Raw genomic sequence first — 20,155 nt, 5'->3', positions numbered from 1 at the left:
TTGCTAAAATACTATTCGATAATGGTTCTGTGTAGTAAATGTAGCACGGTGACCCACAGAAATTTTCTGGATTGTTGTTCCTGCCACTCCAGGTACTGCCTAGACTGTCTAGAAGAAATGGGCGTAAGTTTTAAACGGTTTACCCTTATGACCATAGAAAATAAAAGTAACTGGAAATGCCGTCACTGTAACCAAAATTATGGAAAGACGAATATCGTTAATAAAACCAAGAAGTCAATTACTCCTATACCGAATCCCAGTACTTCCAACGCTCCTTCTGTTCCTATCTACGAAGCAGATAACTCCATGTTTGGAAACATCACAACACGGCGAGAGCGGTCTCCAAATGTACTAAATACTAGTGTGCAGTATTGCAATGAGACTTTCCGCGACGACATTCTTTACTTTGAAAGTATTCGATCTATTGTACGCCAGGAAATTGAAGAATCATTTAATGAACGTCTAATAGATAAAATTTGCAAGAGGGTGTCAGATGAATTAATCCCGACACTTATTAATAAGATTACTGCCGTACTACACAACAATGTTACAGGACTAAGTGAGCACAATGCTCCCATTGCAACTGCCGGTCCCGTCGCTACATCTGCCCCTACCTACACCTCCACCCCTGCTGCTCCCGTCGCTACATCTGCCCCTACCTACACCTCCACCCCTGCTGCTCCCGTCGCTACATCTGCACCTGCCTACACCTCCACCCCTGCTGCTCCCGTCGCTACATCTGCACCTGCCTACACCTCCACCCCTGCTGCTCCCGTCGCCGCTTCTGCTACCACCACCGCAACTACCAATACTTATCCATCCTACGCCGCTGCCGCCGCCGCTGTAACCACCACCACAGCACCAGCTTCTCCTATCCTACTACCAGTCCAGCCCGTTATTCGCTCCAGTCCCAAGGCAAGAACAAACAACGATTCCAAACCTAACAAAAACAAAGACAATCAAGTGTCTACTACTCCTGCCGCACCGCTTAAGGTACCACCATCAACATCTCGCGAAACAAATCCAACCCAAAATGGCCTATCAGAAATTAACGACCATAGAAAGTCACTAAAGGGAATCACACGGGGCTGTGCTACCACTTGCATTTCTCAACTCCAAGCGTCTGAATGGATGAGACAAATTCACCTATATTATGTGAAGTTGGGAACCCCCGATGATGTAGTTAAAAATCATTTAAAAGTTATTACAGGTTATGATTGTGACACATTTAAAGTTGAATGTCTTAAATCCCGCGGTCAATATGCTTCATTTAAGCTTACTGTGCCATCGAGTCTGTTAGATAGAATTATGATCCCTGATAACTGGCCAAAAGACGTATGTGTCAAACCTTGGAATCAGCCCTTTCGACAAAATTACGCAGACAAAAACAATACATAACAAAAACCGCTTTACTAGAATACAAATAATATACCAAAATGTTAGGGGACTACGTAGCCGAACCTCGCTCTTTTATAGAAATACCCTCGCAAGTGCCTGTGACATATTTGCGCTCACTGAAACATTTCTAACTAGCTCGATACAAGATGCTGAGCTCTTCCCGTCGAACTACACCGTGTTCCGTAAGGATAGAGCAGGCGACGCGGGATGGGGAGGAGTTCTGCTAGCAGTGAAAGATATTTACAAACCTCAGTTAGTAATGCAAATTGATGGCTTGACACCAGACATGGAGATATTATTTGTTATACTTCATATTAAAAATAATAAAATTCTTATATGTGTAGCATACCTACCGCCAAATTATAATAGAGATCAGTATCTTCGCGTACTAACGTGTATTGAGAATGCAATTTGTACATTTTCTACCATAAAATCCATTATTATTGGCGATTTCAACCTCTCCTCATGCACAAAAACTGTAGTTGACCAATTTAACTGTTTCACCGAATTTTGCAAACTTAGGCAATTAAACAAAATTTGTAACGAATATGGAGGCATTTTGGATTTAGTTTTAACTAGTCTCAGTAACGTGTGCGTGGGTAGCGATGTCGAGCCGTTGATACCAATAGATCCATATCACCCACCTTTAGGAGTGACTGTCACCCTGCCAAGAGGACAGACAAGACGGACCACATTATCTTCACCGTCACGTAGTGTTGAACATAGTGATGCTCCGACCGGATGGAATTTTTTCAAAGCTGATTTCCCTGCCTTGTATACAGAACTAGAGTCTATTGACTGGTCTGATGTTCTTAATTCAAATAACATTGATTCTGCGGTAGACGTTTTTTACAAAAAACTCTACGGCGTTTTCAATGTTACTGTGCCCAAACGTTTACCCAAAACTAAAGTATATACATATCCATCGTGGTACACACCGGAAATCAAAAAATATATCGAACTAAAATACTATCACTTAAAGAAATTTAAATCATTAGGCCTACAATTTAACCTCGAAATGTTTAAATACTACAGGTCTCTCGTAAAGGAGTTAATTAACAAATCTTATAAAAAATATCTTCATGATATTGAATGTAATATAAGTAAAAACCCTCAAGAATTTTGGAAATATGTAAAAAGTAAACAACAGAATAGAAACATAATATCTGAATACATATATAAAGGTAAAACAGTCGTTGATCAAGAAGCAGTCGATGCTTTTGCGTCCTTCTTCAGCTCCGTATTCCAGCCTGAAGCTCCGCAACTAGATCCCAAAAAAGCGGAACTGGAGGCTGGTAACAACAATGAATCTATGATTGCTATCCCAACTATCAGTATTTCAGAAATCAGAGCCGCTATTCGGAAACTCAAACCTAAGTCGTCAGCTGGGCCTGATGGTATACCCCCGTTTCTAGTCAAGGACTGTGTATGCTTGTTAGAACACTCGTTACTTCACATATACAACCTATCACTCAAGCTGGGCGTATATCCATCCCAATGGAAGGTCTCAAGAGTGACCCCAATTCCTAAGATAAGTAAGTCCTCCGATATCACAAACTTCAGGCCCATTGCTGTATTGTCCGTGTTTGGAAAAGTGTTTGAGACCATTCTAAACCACTGCTTACTTAATCAGATAAATCGTAAATTAGTAGATTGTCAACATGGATTCCGCGCTTCTCGATCCACTACTACCAACCACATTTGCTTCTTTGATAGCGTTTTGCGCCAAATGGATACTGCACGACAAGTTGATGTTGTTTATTTCGACTTCAAGAAAGCTTTCGACTTAGTTGACAACGATACTCTCCTATGCAAACTGTCAGCCTTAGGTTTCACCCCTCAACTTCTTGTTTTCTTCTCTGACTACCTCAGGAATCGCACACAATATGTCCAATTAAATTCTTACCAATCTGAAAGGTATTACACTCGTTCCGGGGTTAGTCAAGGTAGCACTCTGGGGCCTACTCTTTTCTTAATCATGGTCAATGATCTGCCAAGTAATATATCAGGCGTGGAATCACTATTTTATGCGGATGATCTTAAAATAATTCAACCGGTCGTAAATCCATCCGACTGTACGGTACTCCAACAAACAATCAACATGGTTGACAGCTGGAGTAAAACAAACCGCTTGTACCTAAATGAATCTTAAGTGCAAAGTAATAAGTTTTAGCCGGTCTGTAGATTATATCCTTCAGACATATACTCTTACTAACATTCCCCTTGACCGAGTAACAGAAATAAAGGATCTAGGGTTAACACTCGACACTAAGCTAAACATGCACTCACACATTATAAATATTTGCAAAAGTGCCTACAAAATTTTAGGGTTCATTATTAGAACGACTTCTGAATTTCGTGACCCTAAAATCGCAATAATTATTTATAATGCCTATGTTCGCAGCAAGCTTGAGTACAATTCTATCGCATGGGACCCTCGGGAAGCAAAATATACCATAATGGTCGAGCGCGTCCAACGTAAATTTGCTAGACATCTTTACAAAAGGTATTACGGATACTACCCATACTTATTTCCGTCATCCTTTGTATTGGGAATGGTAGGGTTAGAGTCTCTCGAGCTAAGGCGTAAGCAAACGCTTGCCTTACACTATTGTCTGCTTTTAAGAAATCGTATTGACAACCCATCCGTTCTGGAGCGTATGCGTATTTTTACCCCAGACAACTACATAGCTGCAGTAGGGCGTAGCGCACGTAGAGCCAGAAACCTTTTTGCATATCCAAATGTTCGCACCTATCACGGTTCAAACGCACCCACGTACCGAGCAATAGAATTACTAAATAACTTCATAGCTACAGTCCAAAACGCAGACATATTCGCAGACAAGTGGCCGTCCCTACAACGTAGTATCAGGATTTTTTTAAACTCTACCTATGTTATTTAATATCAGATTCTTTTTTTTATCTCTATGTAACTTAGTAATACATAATATGTATGTTCAATTATAAAGATAAGTGTGTAATACAATAAGTGTACCTACTAATTTTATGATACTGACTGATACTGACAACATATATGTACCTAATTAACAGTATAAGTGCCTTGGCTGGAGCTGTAAACTTATACATAGTGTTTGAATAAAGAATAAAGAATAAAGAATAAAGAATAAAGAATAAAGGCTTCAGGCCTAGGTAAGTACCTACTCATTACTAGATTAAGACTGACAAGTATATGGTTGTTCCGATATTTGTGAGCACCTTGGCCGCTCCGATATATCTGATGGCGACTGTACCTACGTATGGAAAATGATCTCTGTTGCATTTTGTACCTTGTAACAGTAACAAAAGGTACTTAATATGAAATCCCTAGCGGTTTACATACTATTATTTTTTGATAACTTTATACGTTTTCATTTTGAGTTTTAGTCGTGTGTCGATAGATGGCAGTAAATTTACAGTGACTACAAAATTTACAATGACAGGACCCCTCTATACTATCTATTCTTTTTGCTATTATGTACCTGCAATAATAATATGTTACTCTTCGAAGGCCGCAAAAATATGTGAAACGCTCTTTTGGCTCTACAAATAAAATAAGATCATGTCAGATATTTCAGCGGCCTTCGAAGAGTAACATATTAAAATTGCAGGTGATTGTAGGTTCCTATGTTCACGTTAGTCTTACTAGTTAGGTATGTACCTAACCTGTAATTGGAATACAAAATGGCGGATTTCAGAAACCAAAGCTATTGTTATTCTGTTGAAGAGTTGTTTTAAGATAACGCCGCCTGTATCGCCTCGTTGGCTAAGTGCGTTTGGTTGTTTTAGTGTGGAAATTACCTATTATTTGTATAGGGTTTCCAGGTAGATTAGCTCACACCATTTATAAATACTGAGGCTGAGTTGTTTCTGAAAACTGATTTTGGATTGGAGCATTTTCAGGGTTCATTTTTTGTGTTAAGTAAACCATGGAATTGTTATTAGAACATGTTTTTCCTATGTTATTAGGTTTACTTCTTTCGACTTCGTAGACATAGGTACCTACATGTGTCTTTTTTTTAATTATATAGGAAGAAAAGATGTATGTGAAGTCCCCAACCCGCATTGGGCCAGCGTGGGGACTATAGCCCAAATCCTCTCATGCTTGAGAGGAGGCCTGTGCCCAGCAGTGAGACGTATTTAGGCTACATTATTTATTTTATATAGGAAGCAAACGAGCAGACGAATCGCCTGATGGTAAGCAATTACCATCGTCCATACCTGCAACACCAGAGAGGTTGCAAGTGCGTTGCCGACCCTACAGGAGAATACGCTCTTTTCTTGAATGTTTGAAGGTCGTATCGGTCCTTGGTTGGGAAGTGAGACTTGAGAGTGTATTCTAAGATATGATCAGAAAAACCAAATAATATTGGATATTGGAAGCGCTGTTAGCGGAGCGGTAATACCTAGGTAATAGGTACTTCCATACTGTAGTAACTCCAGCTCGTATTTGGCTACCAATAGGTAGGTACAGTCAACTGTAAAAATATGGGTGCACAAACATGTCCCATAGCTCTTATGTCAGCGAATTAAGAGCCAACTGGAGTGGTCATTTCTCCATACAAACGTACTCCTCGTTTTCCTCCGTGGTTTTTGAAGCTAGAGCAATGATTTTTTCAACACAGATTAATATTGTCAATATCTGTGTCGGACCGTTTTGCTTTTTTGATAAGTATTTTTGTTTTTTAAGGAGCTAGAGCCCTTCAAAAATGGCCATAATGGCCTAATTGACTATGCCGCAATGAGAGGCGTGGCATTCAAAACTGATATCAATTAGCCAAAAAAGCAAACCGGTTCGACACAGATAATTTCATAATCATTTAGATTTACAAATTTGGTTACGATTGGTTAAGTTTTGGAGGAGGAAACAGAGGAGTACGAAACCTCGATTTTAGAGATTTTTACGCAGGATTTTTCGCCTTGTCCTTATCGCACTACTTTTAGGTGCCGCTTCCGTTAGCGAGACGGGTATATTTACCTAAAATATTTAAAACTCAGCTCCTGTTTCGTCTTAAGAACTATGGGACATATTTTTGAATAAGTTGGCTAAATCCATATTTTTACAGTTGACTGTACCTAGGTAAGTTTCACGGGACTAGGATATTACCTATCCAGTATATCGATAAGATATTTGCAATAAAAAAGAAATTAATTTACTGACCAAAAAAAACATAATAATAACAGCATAGGTGCCTATCCAGTTGCTTTTCATCCCATGTACTTAGGCTTTGACGGCTACTTGACATAAATTGTAAATATATCAATTTTTCATAACTAACTCGTAACGCCCAATTAACCCATGATTATTAGATATTTAAGTATACGTAGGTGATATTAATTAAGTTTCAAAAAATAAAATGTAGTTCGATTTTGAGTTCCCCTAGTAGGTTTCCAAGTTTAATAATTGTTACCCGTTTAAACTCTGTTAACATGAAATAGCCAATAATTCTCAATCCCAACTCAATAAAGTATATAGATCGACAAGCTTCAGGACAGTTTGGAGTCGATTAGGAGTTGTTTCTATTGACCATAATAGGTAAAATCTGTACAATAAGAATATAGTATTCAGTATCTTAACTTGAAAAACAAACGAAAGGGTTGAAAACTGGCGAGAAACGGCACAGGACCGGGATCAGTGGCGAGCAGTCGTGTTGGAGGCCAAGACACACTTTGGGTAGCTGCGCCAGATAAGTAAGTTAAGTAACTTGAAAAACATTATTGTAGGTAAGTCTCTCTCGACTCCTCTCACTCCTTGCCTGCTGCGCGGTCTTCGTAGACCCTGGGCCGTCGGTTTTGGACTTGGACATGGCTTTTGTAACCGTTTATTGTACATTATGCAAGGTATTTTATTTCTGGACATACAACCTAATTTAGGTACCTAAGTTTGAAAAGATCAACATTGTTGTAGAACGCACAGAAAACCTACCTACTGCGTACAGAATGTATCTACGAGGAGTTGAATTTAGAAGAAGAACACAGAATGGACCGTGGAAACGATTCATTTGAGGAGGATGGAAAGCTATAGCTTTTTAGGCGTTGGCCATTGGCCATAAAAACTTACGCGTAATGTAGCCAAAGTATTGCTTGTGCTTATTATAGGAAATGAAGAAAATTATTATAAACTACTGTTTATCATTATTTCCAGTTTTATTTTATCACTCATGTACCATTACCTACCTAACTTGTTAGTCAACACCAAAAATCTCTAGAGGCACCGAAATGTTAAAATACTGGTAACAATATTGTAACTGTGCCAAAGGTGTCGGCATGTCGGTATTTTGAGAGATTTAGTACGGTGTAACTGTAGCAAATTGTTGTTGGTAGCGAACATTAGGGCCGCAAGTCGCAACTGAGTAAGCCTAACCCGTTTATATAGCTAATTTGTCACCATGGCGTTAACTATTTGTCGACAGAGTGAAATTGGAGACTTTATCAGAAGTCACATTTTCAATGCATTAAAAAAAAAGGTCAATGCTATTGACTACGTAATTTCGTACAATCAATTATAGAGTTAAACCAAGAAAAATCTGCAGAGATTTTGAAAACATACTAAGTGTTATTTTAAACGTCAAACTTCTATGAAATTATGACGTTTAAATAAGACTGCGTGTACTGAAAAAATCTCTGCAGTCTTTTCTTGGTCTCACTCTACCTTTTAAGGTAAGTACAAGAAGCAGGAGTTTCCTTTAAATCTTAGGCACTTAAACTTAGTCACAGTAGGTGAATTGCTGTTTTTGTAATACATATTTCCCATCCCATCAGTTTCTTTTTTTCCATTCCTCATCATGTATTGTAGTTTTTGTTCCGTCTCAGATCTTACCATGTAGGTACCTAAATATTCTAAATTAGCCAGTTGTAGGTACTTGCATATCAATGTTATCATGGTGATATTGTTAATGTCAAAGTTTTCACTGAACCACTAACGTTCTTAAAGTTCAGAGGACATTTTGACCCATGAAGTTATTCTAGTCTTACAAGAGATAGAGGTATCACTTCGTTAATACCATCTAAAAACAAGACAACAGTATAGCATAAGCAGGTATCATAGGCATAGGTACCTATGCCTAGTACGTAGATGGTTTAGGTACCTAACAGCCTACAAAACGTTTTCATAAAATTTTAATCAATGTGCATTTAAAATTAAATAATAAATAACGTAAGTACTTTTTAATTCTACATCGAGCTGTCACCAAGTCAAACTCAGCAGGGATAAAAGAAATGATTAAACATGAGATTTCACGATAATTTCTAAGTTAAAGCACCTACTATTTCACACAGGCTTTTATCAATTCTAAACCACGACCATCCCAGTCAATTTTATAGGTACCTTTACCGTAAATTACAATGGCCATTTATACAGTCCTTCCCGATCCACAAAGCCATTTAATTGAACTATTAGGCCCTGTACCACGTAAAAGAGCGTTGAAGACTGCGCGCGTTCAATTGAATCACATTCTTTGCTCATGGAAGGATTGATGCGCGAACGCAGAGATCGAGCAATCGCAGCGCGCTCGTGCGCCGGTGGGCGGGGCTATCGGTGATACCGCCCACCGCCCCGTTTGTCGATTTTTAGTGATCGGATTACGAACTTTGGGACTTTTAATCCATAGCGTTCTGTGTTTTCTATTTTGCTTGTAAGAATTTGTTGGTGTTGGGTTGCAGTTGTTTTCTGGGATGTTGTTGTTTTATGAGGTAATAATGTCTGTGTCTAATATCTTGTCATATTTAGGTAAATATCTAAATTGCATATTGCTATATACAATTTTAATAATTTAAAAACGACTGAATACCATCCAGCGACGAATGGGTTAGTCGAACGTTTCCATCGTCAGCTTAAGGCAGCGATAATGTGTCATGCAAGCGATTATTGCTGGAAAATTAACGATCACTGGTAATAAATTTGTTATTATGCTAAAAAATAAACCCTTAGGCTTACAGCTGTAAAATAAACAAATAAATTAAAAGAATACAATCAAACTTTAAACGAAGCACACATAGCTAATTAGGTACTTTATATCTAAGGACCTACATTAGTTTCCGTCTTTACCTAACTGCATTGAAAATGCCAAAAATACCCATTTCATGTGACAAGTTTAAAACGCCAGTCTCCCCTTTACACGTGCCTTAAAGATACGGCCATATGTTTTTTTTTTTACATACGGCAATGCAAGTAACGGTATCAGTGCATTGCGAATGCCATTCCTTTAATATGAACATCAAAAGCTTAAGTGCGAAGCGAGCTTGAGATACGCGAGGAGAATGAATATCCGCAGAGGGTACTACAGTCTCGCGGGCCGGACGGTTGAGTGGCTAAGTGATTGTGAGGCTTATTTTTAGAAATGAACTAGATTGGTGGAAAGCAAAGTTTCAGTGCAGTGTTAAGATTTATATTCAAAAGTATGTACCTACAGTCCAGCACATGGGATTGTTATGCCATTTAGGGTTCTTGCTAAATTGGAAATTCTATAGCATAGGTACTTATTGAACTACCAATTTAGCTTAGGACTCTAAATGGCGCAACAATCGCGAAGCGTGATGGTACCTACAATTTCTTTAGTCCATATAACTACGGCTAAATGAATGGTATGATAATAGGTACATACACCCAACTGCAAAATTGCGTAACACTTTATGAATTAATAATAGGTAATGTGTTCGCTGTACATTGGTAAGTAGGTACATTACGAGTATATTGATTTCCGGCGTCTCGTTTGTAACAAAAGCGAATTTCCCGAGAATCCCATTGTGTCCTTAATCAACGGTTTATTACCCTCTCAATCTCAGTCTCCCTCTCACCCTCTCTCTAGAGTGAGAATTCAATTATCTATCTTTTCATCCTCTCAATCTCAGGCTTCCTCTCACCCTCTCTCTCTATAGTGAGAATTCTAGGGTCTATCCATCGTACCTACTATGTCAGGTTAGATTAAACATACCTACATACTCAACAGCCTGCCCTCTGACATTAGACAGGAAGCCAATAAAGTAAAATTTGGTAAAAAACTGCGTAGTTACCTCGTTAAATCGCGTATAGTAATTGTTGAGCATTATTAGTAATGATAAATGTAACAAAAGACAGGGTTGAGTGGAGGGAGCGAGGGGAGGCCTTTGCCAAGCAGTGGGACACTTAACCAGGCTAACAAAAAAAAAAAGATGTAAACTATTTTGTTATTTTGTTATAAGAGAGTAGAGACTACACGATCCCACAGTCAAACCGTGTAAACTGTTTTGTGGGACACTGTACTTGTATAAGCTGTATATTTTTATGTTAATAAATATAATAATAAAATAAAAAACTGTGTCTTTTCTGCGCGCGCACTCTTTGGCCACTGCCCACGCGCCGGTATCGCGACGACGCCGTTACTGTCCGTCGCGATAGTTCGCTAGATAGTGCCCGCACACGACGGCGCGACGAACGACGAACGATTCCATCCGGGGCTCCGGGGGTTCTATTTGACTTGTCGGGTCAAAAAAAGGGAGTCTTGACGTGACCACCAGATACCGCCACCAACACTTTGTTTAAATTTTAGGAAAAATGACGACCAACGACCATAGATAAAGGTTAAGGCGGTAAAGTAATTTTGATGAGTCGAATTGGATCAACATATATTCTAGCCATGTTAAAAACAGTCCTAAGTTGTTCATATCCTGCTCTCTTTATTTTATAGGTACCTATGCATTTAATGATTGCTTAGAACTAACTACTTAGGGAACATAAATAGGGATATTTTAAGGTTTTCTTTGATCATTTAGTTTATTTATAAGATGTCAATTTGCAAACATATATTTTGGGTGAATAAATTATATTAAACTACTTATAGGGAACTAATCAAATTATTTTATGAAATATTTTTTTATTTGTTTTTTTTAAGTAGTCACACTACCATGTATAAATTATAAACTGAAATAGACATCATTCACTAAAGATAACTACCTACTCTACTTAGAACTAATTCTATATTTGGAACTATAACAGGTTTATTTATAGGATTAAGTCAACTGATCGGTGACTAAATAAGATTTCCCCAAATTCAATATTTGATCAATGTTTTGTTTTGTTACCTAATCATCTTTTAGACAATATATATTTTTATTTTCAATATCAGTGTTGATAACATGTATATCCTCCAATACAAACTTTAATGTGTGCAAAGCTCCGAACAAGAAAACGCAACTCAAAGACAAACAAGTCAAGCGAAACCGTGCACCGTGCTTAACATTCGAATCTGCGCCGACGCACGTTCTGGCGCATTGTCAAAACACCTCATACAATTCCACAAGAAAAAAAACACAGTGCCGTGTGTGGTCGCGAATAAAAACGCTCCACTAATAAAACGCACTCGAAACGGCAAAAGCAAATATTTTTCAAACACCTTCGAGGGTAAACATAATCCTTTGTGACAATCGTCGGTAATTTCGGTGTCGATGACAATGTGATGTTTGCGAAAAAGGGAAAAAAATAAGTACAGTGACACCAAGCTTACTTTGCCGTTAGTAACCCTAGAGACTCTCCAGGGATCTCGATATTCGCTTTTATTCCTATAGCTTCACGTGCTTTGTGATTTTGCATCAAGTTTCGCCCAGTGCAAATGTATGTTTGCCTTTTAAAAGTGTACTATGTTTAACCCAGCGGGATTTCCGATTGGGGTGATTGCTATGTAATTTGTGAATAATTCTCGGCTTGAAAGGTCTAAGATACGGTGTCCCATTATTATGTCTCCGCAGTGCTTAATGTGAAGTGATGCCCTTTTGAATGCCTTTGTATTTGTAATGTAATGTCTTGATCTTTGTTATTGTGTAGTTTTTGTAGACCTTTTTAATTTAATGTTTTATGTGTCCTTCAGTTTCGGTATTAAGTCAATTAAATAGCAGTTTGTCAACTACAAATTATTGGTGTTAATTTAGTTTTAAAAAGTAGCATCAGTTCTATACCTAATAAACGTAGGTAGGTAGGGAGTAGGTACGGTCAAGTGTAAAAATATGGGTGCATACAACTTACTCAAACATATGTCCCATAGTTCTTAATTCGCTGGCATAAGAGCTATGGGACATATTTTTGAGATTATTTGTGCACCCATATTTTTACACTTGACTGTACTACATTTTTTTTTTAATTGAATGTTGGCAATTATCTTTGAAATCTTTTCTTTCCCATTTATGACTCACTAGTTCCAGTTATTAAAAAAAACTCAAGTGTTCACCAACGCTACAAATCGATTGAAGTGCATGGTGTCATTAAAAACCACAGTGTAAAAGCAAGTATCGGAAAAAAGCTTACAATCAAATAACCACAACGCTGGCTTAGCCATAACGAATCATCCGTCATGTGGTTAAGATATTATCCAATACTGATTGTATAAAAAAAACTCCAGAAAAAGTTATTTTTTTAAATATTATAAGTCATGAACCAGATTGGGTAAGTAAACCACTAGGTATGATAAATAGATTTGACAAACAACTTAGATATTCTAACTTGGTGGTCTCAAGCAAGCAGAACGAAAAGAGTATTTTAAAATATATAATGTACTTACCTACCTAGATGATTCTATTTTATTTATTGAATGAATTCTTATATTGAAATGTAATGAGACTAATACCCACTTTTAGACTATATAGCGAAATTAATAATAACTTTGGTAAAGGCGGGTTCTTTGTTTCAAGAATGCTGCAGGTTTTTTATACATGTGTTAAGTTAATGTCAAAAAACATTATCATTTAAGAAATGGCATTGTTTGCATCTGTTGCAACATTTTAAGAACTAAGATTCCCAATTTCATGCCTTTCAGCAACTAAGTCTGTACCAATCCACAATCTGTTATCTGCCTTTTTAACACATCATCTATTTCCAGAAATGTAAAAAATCGAAGACATGTGGGCCATTACGAGGTTATTTTGTATGGTATAAGGTTCTTTATGTCATTTTGATATACTCAAGACCTTTTGTGTGAAACGACAATGGGTCCTTTTCTCCGTGTGAATCGGCGACGGTTCTCCATAGATTTGGATGTATTGAATCGATTTTTCAAGCTCAGTAGTCGTTCTTTGTTGTTAATAGACGTGCAAGAGGCGACAGAGATTTCAAGGCAAAGAAGACCTTATGCTGTTGCCATAACTCTGTGTGGTTGTATTGTGTGAGTTCGGTTTGACCTTTGTAATTACCACTTATAAGGTCTGTTAATGCGAAGTATTGTTCAGATGTGATCGATGGTCTGAATGAAATCGAATGTCTTAATATAAACAAAATGGGAACTAAGTATGTAGCCAGAGCAACTACGATGTCTTTTTAGTTGTCCACAGTATTTTCAGCGTTTTAAGATCCAATTTTTTTTGTGTTTTAGTTTTTAAAGTAAAGTACCTACTTTTTAAAACTAAACTATTATCTTATAATTTCTGTTAATTATGCGCTAAATTATAGAGATTTGTAACTTACCTACTAGCTTCTTCCCGCGTATTCGTTCGTGTGTAATGACGATGATGATGATTGATAAAAACTAATCTTATTTCCTTTCCCGTGTCTCAAACTATGTCCAATTTGTCCATACCCAGTTTCATCTAAATCGGTTCAGCAGGCTGCAGTTGTCATCCGAATGTCAATTTATACTAATAGCGCTGCATCCAGATATCGCATCGGTGTGAAAACCGCCGAATTGAGTAGAATTATAAAAATCTAAAAATATGCAATCTTGTGGATTACGAATGGGTTTAAATGTATACATAGTCGTCGTACTTCGCCAAGGGGACCATGTATATGTATTAAATGATATTGATTGTTTGTCTTATTGGATTCAAGAAAAAAGAAACTGAGTTTTTTTCAGATATTTGGTAGGTAGATATAGGTATTAAAATATCGGTTCTAAATTATAAAAGCCTAATAAAACTTGCTTAAGTACCTAATTTCTCAAATTTCATTTTTTTTAAGACTTTTCACCCGAAAATAGGGTAACATACCTATAAGGGCCTAGCCAATGGTTACGTACTAGTACGTTAATGTTAGCAGAAAAAATCATTTTCTAAATAACCTCCTGTTCCTGTGAACTAGTTCTAGGGTACTAGAACGTAGAACTGGTTCCCTTTATAACATGGGGTCCTTCAAGAACTGAGTGTTAGGGTTTTCAAGGGATGGCAATTGGCAACGCATGTGACTCTTGATATTACCTACGAGTATGTCTATGGGCGACGATGACCGCTTATCATCTGGCGGCTCGTCTGCTCGTTAATTGACGATTGAATAAAAAAACAACTAGACTATGTAACTGCATTTACAAAATACTTAGTTCCAAATTTATGATCTGTAACATACGTCACTAACATTCGGATATCAGCTACATCTGCATTACTGTTGCAGTGTCGTTGTCGTCTGATGTTTAGCAGCCATCTACGGGCGCTTGCAACTCTAGTGAAGTTGCCAATTATCAATCCCACAAGTTGTAGGATTCTGTGGAGCATTCCGCGGGCTGTCCCGTACAAACGCATTTTGTTACGTGTATTTGAACTTTTTTTCGGCGTTTAAATTAGATGATTATTTTTCTGTGCATATTTTTTTCCATTTGTCACAGAGAAAGAAACTCTTATACCTGTAAATCTTCAGACAATTGGCGTTCGTAAGTACAGGACAACGATAGACAATTTTATGGAATGCTCCCTCTATTCTCGAGACTGAATGTATATTGGAGGTATTTGTAACTCTAGTTAATTCTAGGATGTTATCTTATCTTTCTAAACAGTCATGCTTTGGCAGTTTCTGTTTAGTCCTCTGTCAGTATTTGATAGTATTTTGCGCTTTTGTGGCACACGTGAGAGCCGTCATCTCAGCTTTTTGAGTTTGTTGTATTGTTACACAACGTCGGTAAATATTATTTAAAAAAATAAACAATTCAAATAATCAAAGTTCTCGTTTTTATTTACATTTATAATAATTTCCCTTATCAATATGTCCATGCAGAATTTGTACAGATTATATCCATAAGTTTTGAAAACATTCTGGATGAAGCTAGTCACGGAAGACTTAATTTAATACAATACTTATAGTAGGAATGTAGTTTATTGACAGGGCCGTAGGATTTTATCAAAACAAAAACAGACCTAAATAACAAGATGTCATGATAAGATAAAAAAATACAGCGATTATTTTAGTTGCATTAAGACCAATAACTAAATTGGAAAACTACATAAAATTCACTACTATTTCTTATAAGCTAGAGGACGGCAAAGGTTTTAATTTTCAATAAGTCAATCTTAATACTATTTACAAAAACAAATGAGATCAGATAATTTATAAAATGTTACAGTCGAAATCGGTAATACTAAAAGATCCAAACAATTTTTCAATCACTAGCGCGATGTCCCAAATATAAAATAACAATATTACTGGAAATCTAAATGCTGGAAGTCTTAGTCAATAGTCACATAGTTTGGGTAAAAAAAGATATAAACATATAAGGCACTAAATTATGATGCACTTTTTCAGTCTTTTACTTTTACTAAACAACATCATTAAAGTCTTTTATTATAGGTATCACTAACAGCCGTCTAGTTTTCATCTTCAGTGTCAAGAGCATCAATTGGGAAGTTTGGATTTAAAATAGGACTCTTGCCATTGCTGCCATTAGGTGAAGTGGCTACGGAAGAGATTCCGACGAGGTTGTGTGTCAAGCTGTGGCGTCTCAAGTCGCAGTTCCTCCTGAAAACCTTCCCACAAGAAGAGCAGTTGTAAGGTTTTATATCTGTGTGAGTTAGAAGGTGTGTCTTCAAATTCGATCGTTGGTTAAAACTTCTGCTGCACACTGGACACTTGTGAGGCGATTCCTCCATGTGTAAAATTTTATGGACGGCTAGTGTTCGCGACTGGCAGAAACCTTTTCCGCATTCCAGACATTTAAACGGCTTTTCCTTCGAGTGTATGTACCTGTAAGTAAGAAATAATAAATTATACCACCATGAAAAAAAAATGAAAGCCTAATTTACAAGCTACAAGGATAAGTACCTATTTAGTCAGGAGGTTATGAGAAAGGGACAATAAATATATCATGTCTGGGGGCGCCGAAACGTCGGCTTGCGTGTTCCGGACACCTCGTGGGAGAGGCGGGAAGCCTACAACTGCCCTCGGGATATTGGTAATAAATTGGCAAACCCTCTCATTTTTATGTTCATTTACGTCAGCCGGCACATGCGATTTTAATACTTCATCAGTATACGACTATCTGAAAGTTGGGCTTTAGGTATATGGCTATGTTACATGCGAATAACATCACACCAGTCTATAAATCCTCATTAATAATTTGATTTACAAAATTACACAGCAGAAGGTATTAATTAAAACCATTCATCGCGCACGTACCTATGATTTTAAATTAAATTTAAACATACAAGATATAATTAACACGCGGAACAACGTGTAATCAATAATAACATAAAACGATAAAGCCAGCATTCGGCTCTCCGATTCGAGAAATCATCTCCGTATCGAATAAACAAACAGACTCGAAGCGAGTAAATTACGATGTGTTCAAAGTAACGTAATACGTGTAATAATCGTTGGGATTAGTTAGATCGGCGATGATAAAGAGACGTTTCGAGATGGTGAATGAAAGAATAATTTCAATATTAAAACACGAGATGATGACGGTGATTAGAGCGAGCGGCGTTCGCGCAGTGGAGCGTGGAGCGACAGCGCGCCGTCGCGGCGCATCGCGTTAGGCCTAACTCGATTCAACACGACAAATCTCTGATTAACTAAGCTCGCAATGCGTATTGATGGCTCGTGAACAACACCTAAATGGCTTTCAACATCCATAATGTACTCGCCTCGATCTCTTCACGTTGAGAAATAATAACGCACATCATTGAATGCCAAAATTGGCAGTATGAAAAATGATTCTCAAATTATCAAACGAGATAAAAATTAATTTAAGGTTATTTAAATTTTCAATCGACACAAAAAATACCAACGACCCGACACAAAAACTCGACAGTGTGCAACGAATATTTACTACAGTTTTTATTTTTTGTCGTCCATATTAATCCTCACGTCAAGATCGCCACGTGCTTTGTTCGGTCCCGTCGAAGGCCCGCTCCGGTCCATTATAATGTATCGTGTCAAGAGACACCGATTGAACATCGACAGGCGGCCGGGCCCGGGTTAACCCTCCGGCGTCTACACGAAATTTATTTTATTGCTACAGAGATACGGTGATTTGGGAGGAAATCGCCGAGACAGGTGTTAAAACTTCAACACCTTTAGCTCTTTTTGGGTGTGGATCGACCAGATAAGTAAAGAAATAGATTAACTGAGATTACGAGTTGTTGTTTGGATTATCTCATGTTTTATAGCATTTAAGATCTATGGGATGTTTGAAGTTGGGAATGCTTAAGTGCCGGGTGCTATCGGGTCGACAAAAATGTATGTTATTACATTCTTACCAAATACGTTGGGTTGGGAAGATTATGCGCAAAGATTTCGAAGGAATGCGTAGGAGAAGAAAAACAAAATGAGGAGGCGAAATTAAAACATTGGATCGTCAGAGATTAGCGGCGGTTTTGTGAAATAATTTACGAGCGTGACGGACGACTTGTCGATACCATCTGTCCGAGCCATACTTAACCCTTTTTGTTTTGTATGTGTTTCTTCAACGCCATTATTCAAAAGTTCCTAATAAGATTTCGCGTTGGAAATCGACGACCATAATGTTTTACTGATATCTAAAATGGAGAATCGTGAATCTTTTAAAATATGTTATCGGTTTAAGAAAGAGTTATGCGTGACCTCACCAAATAAGAAGACACGTAAAATGGATATTTGAAATAGTTTTCTTCCATTATTGATGTAACGATTCTTTTTTCGTGCTTTATGAACATGCAATCTAGTGATGACTTTTACATTTTATTACAAAGGTTATGTTATTAATGTTTAATACCTAGTTAACGAGTTTTCTATAGTATAACATTGAGTATTATTGTGATTAAATTGTGTAGTTTTACCTGTGATCTCTAAGGTGATCTTGCCGTCGGAAAGCTTTGCCGCAAATATCACAGGAATATGGCCGCTCATCTGTATGAGTTCTTTCATGTATCAACAAATTATATGATTTCGTGAATTGTCGGTTGCAAAATTTGCAAATGAACTGCTTTTTTGTCCTAGGTCCGCTTCCAGTCGTCTTCTGCTTAGTTGATATATTGCTACCCGTTGAAGATGTTGAACTATTCGTAGATTTGGAGCTAGATGTGTTTGATGCTTGCGGTGACAAAGGTGCCTGAGATGGGCTTCCATTCATTTGTTGTTGATACATGGAATTCATTAAAAGGCTTGGATACCCATTGTCTAAGCTCGACGAACCATAGCCATAGCTTTTTGATGTCGATTCCAAATGTTGTTCTAATGTGAAGTCATCTTCGTTGTCTAATAAAGCCAAGTCTTCTTCCACTTCTTCTGATAAGTCTACATCTTCAGCAGCTATAGCATCAGACAGCTGATAGTCTTCAGGTGTTTTTGGGGAGAAATCCCGAGATGTATTTTCAGTAACGTCAATTTCGCTTATCTTTGCGCTTGCCGTCGCTATCCTCAATATGTCCTGCTTGGAAGTGGAATTGCTTTCAGAAGTATTAGGCTGAATTGTGCTACTTACAGATGACACTGATGTTAAACGTTGTAAAGTCAAATAAGATTCCAATGCTTGTAAATTTAAAGCGGCGGCAGCTGCTGAGTTCGAAGGCAGCAAAGCAGCTTGTTGTAATGAATTCATCATAGCGTTTTGCAAGGATAGGACAACACCTTGCAGAGATCTTTGTAGCATGTTTTCTTGTAACAACGCCGCTGATGCAATAGATAAGTTCAGATTCGTAGTTGTAGTTGTACTAGGGCCCTTACTTGTGTTGCTTTTTGTATCCGGCCGGGGTGAGGGCGGGTCGACGGTTATAACGCTGTTCATGTCTGAGGAGCTCTTGGTGTCTTGTATCTGAAGATTGTTCTTGAGCTTGAGGATTGCGCTTTCGAGTGAGTTCAAGGTAGATTTGCTTGATCGCGACGAACTTTGCTCTTGCATGATTGTTAGTCAAAAATCATCGGTGGGTTGTGCACGTGTTCGCGGGAGGGGCGCGGAGGGTGTCGCGTGCGCGTGCGTCGTTCCGAAGCGCGCGAGCGTGCGAGGCGGTCGTATGACGCGGCGCGACTGAGCCGGCGGGCAGCCGGCGACCGCCCCGCCCCCTCCCCTCGCCTCCTCCCGCCTCACAAAAGCTCTCTATTTTAGGTAACTCTTTGTACGCAGTAATGGTCACCTCACGCTGCCCTAACGACAGACACGTCCATGAGAGCGCGTTGCGCCAGATTTGTTGTAACCCTTTCAAGTGTAATGAGATTCCAAATAGAATCGTCCCGTACTTGCGTATGGGAAAACAATGATTGTAGGCCATCGTTTCGGTCAGCCCCATTTTATGCTACAATGATCGTTGAGATAACAACAAGCATTCAATCAGATGAATGTATCAAATTATTCGCATTCAAGTCTAATTAATAATTTAGTGTAGGTATTAATTTACCTTTAAAAAATTGTTTAACTACTCAAGTAGATATATCCAATTAATAATCAATTTTATAAAAGTTATAAATATATACTTACATAAATTAAATAATCCAAACGTTGGTATCATATAAGTCACTCATTTAGGATAACGTTTTATGCTTGAGCGATGGATGTAAGCATTAAAATTAATAGTGCCATAACCATAAAGACTCGAAAAATACTCTGACACAAAAGTGGACTCTAACCAA

At 37.9% G+C, this 20,155-nt stretch overlaps 1 protein-coding gene across 2 annotated transcripts in view; it reads right to left on the bottom strand.

The window, feature by feature from the left end:
* The window catches only part of LOC134797539 (protein sister of odd and bowel), a 65,264-nt gene extending 45,395 nt beyond the window's left edge, over positions 1–19,869 (bottom strand). Inside the window, exons 1-2 of one of the 2 annotated variants that reach the window (XR_010145095.1) lie at positions 18,370–19,869; positions 15,852–16,297 (exon numbers count right to left, since the gene is read on the bottom strand). Coding sequence is in view for 1 of the 2 variants with exons in the window: in XM_063769818.1 (XP_063625888.1) it covers positions 15,922–16,297; positions 18,370–19,430 (1,437 nt within the window). In the remaining variant the exon portion in view is untranslated. Of the gene's footprint in view, positions 1–15,265; positions 16,298–18,369 lie in introns of those variants that run through there. The other variant, XM_063769818.1, reaches the window with a different exon arrangement.
* Between the last annotated feature and the right edge of the window lie 286 nt (positions 19,870–20,155).

Source organism: Cydia splendana, chromosome 15 (assembly GCF_910591565.1).
Source record: "Cydia splendana chromosome 15, ilCydSple1.2, whole genome shotgun sequence".
NCBI lineage: Eukaryota > Metazoa > Arthropoda > Insecta > Lepidoptera > Tortricidae > Cydia > Cydia splendana.
The sequence above is the reverse complement of the archived record's forward strand: the minus strand, read 5'-3'. Positions and strand labels throughout refer to the sequence as shown.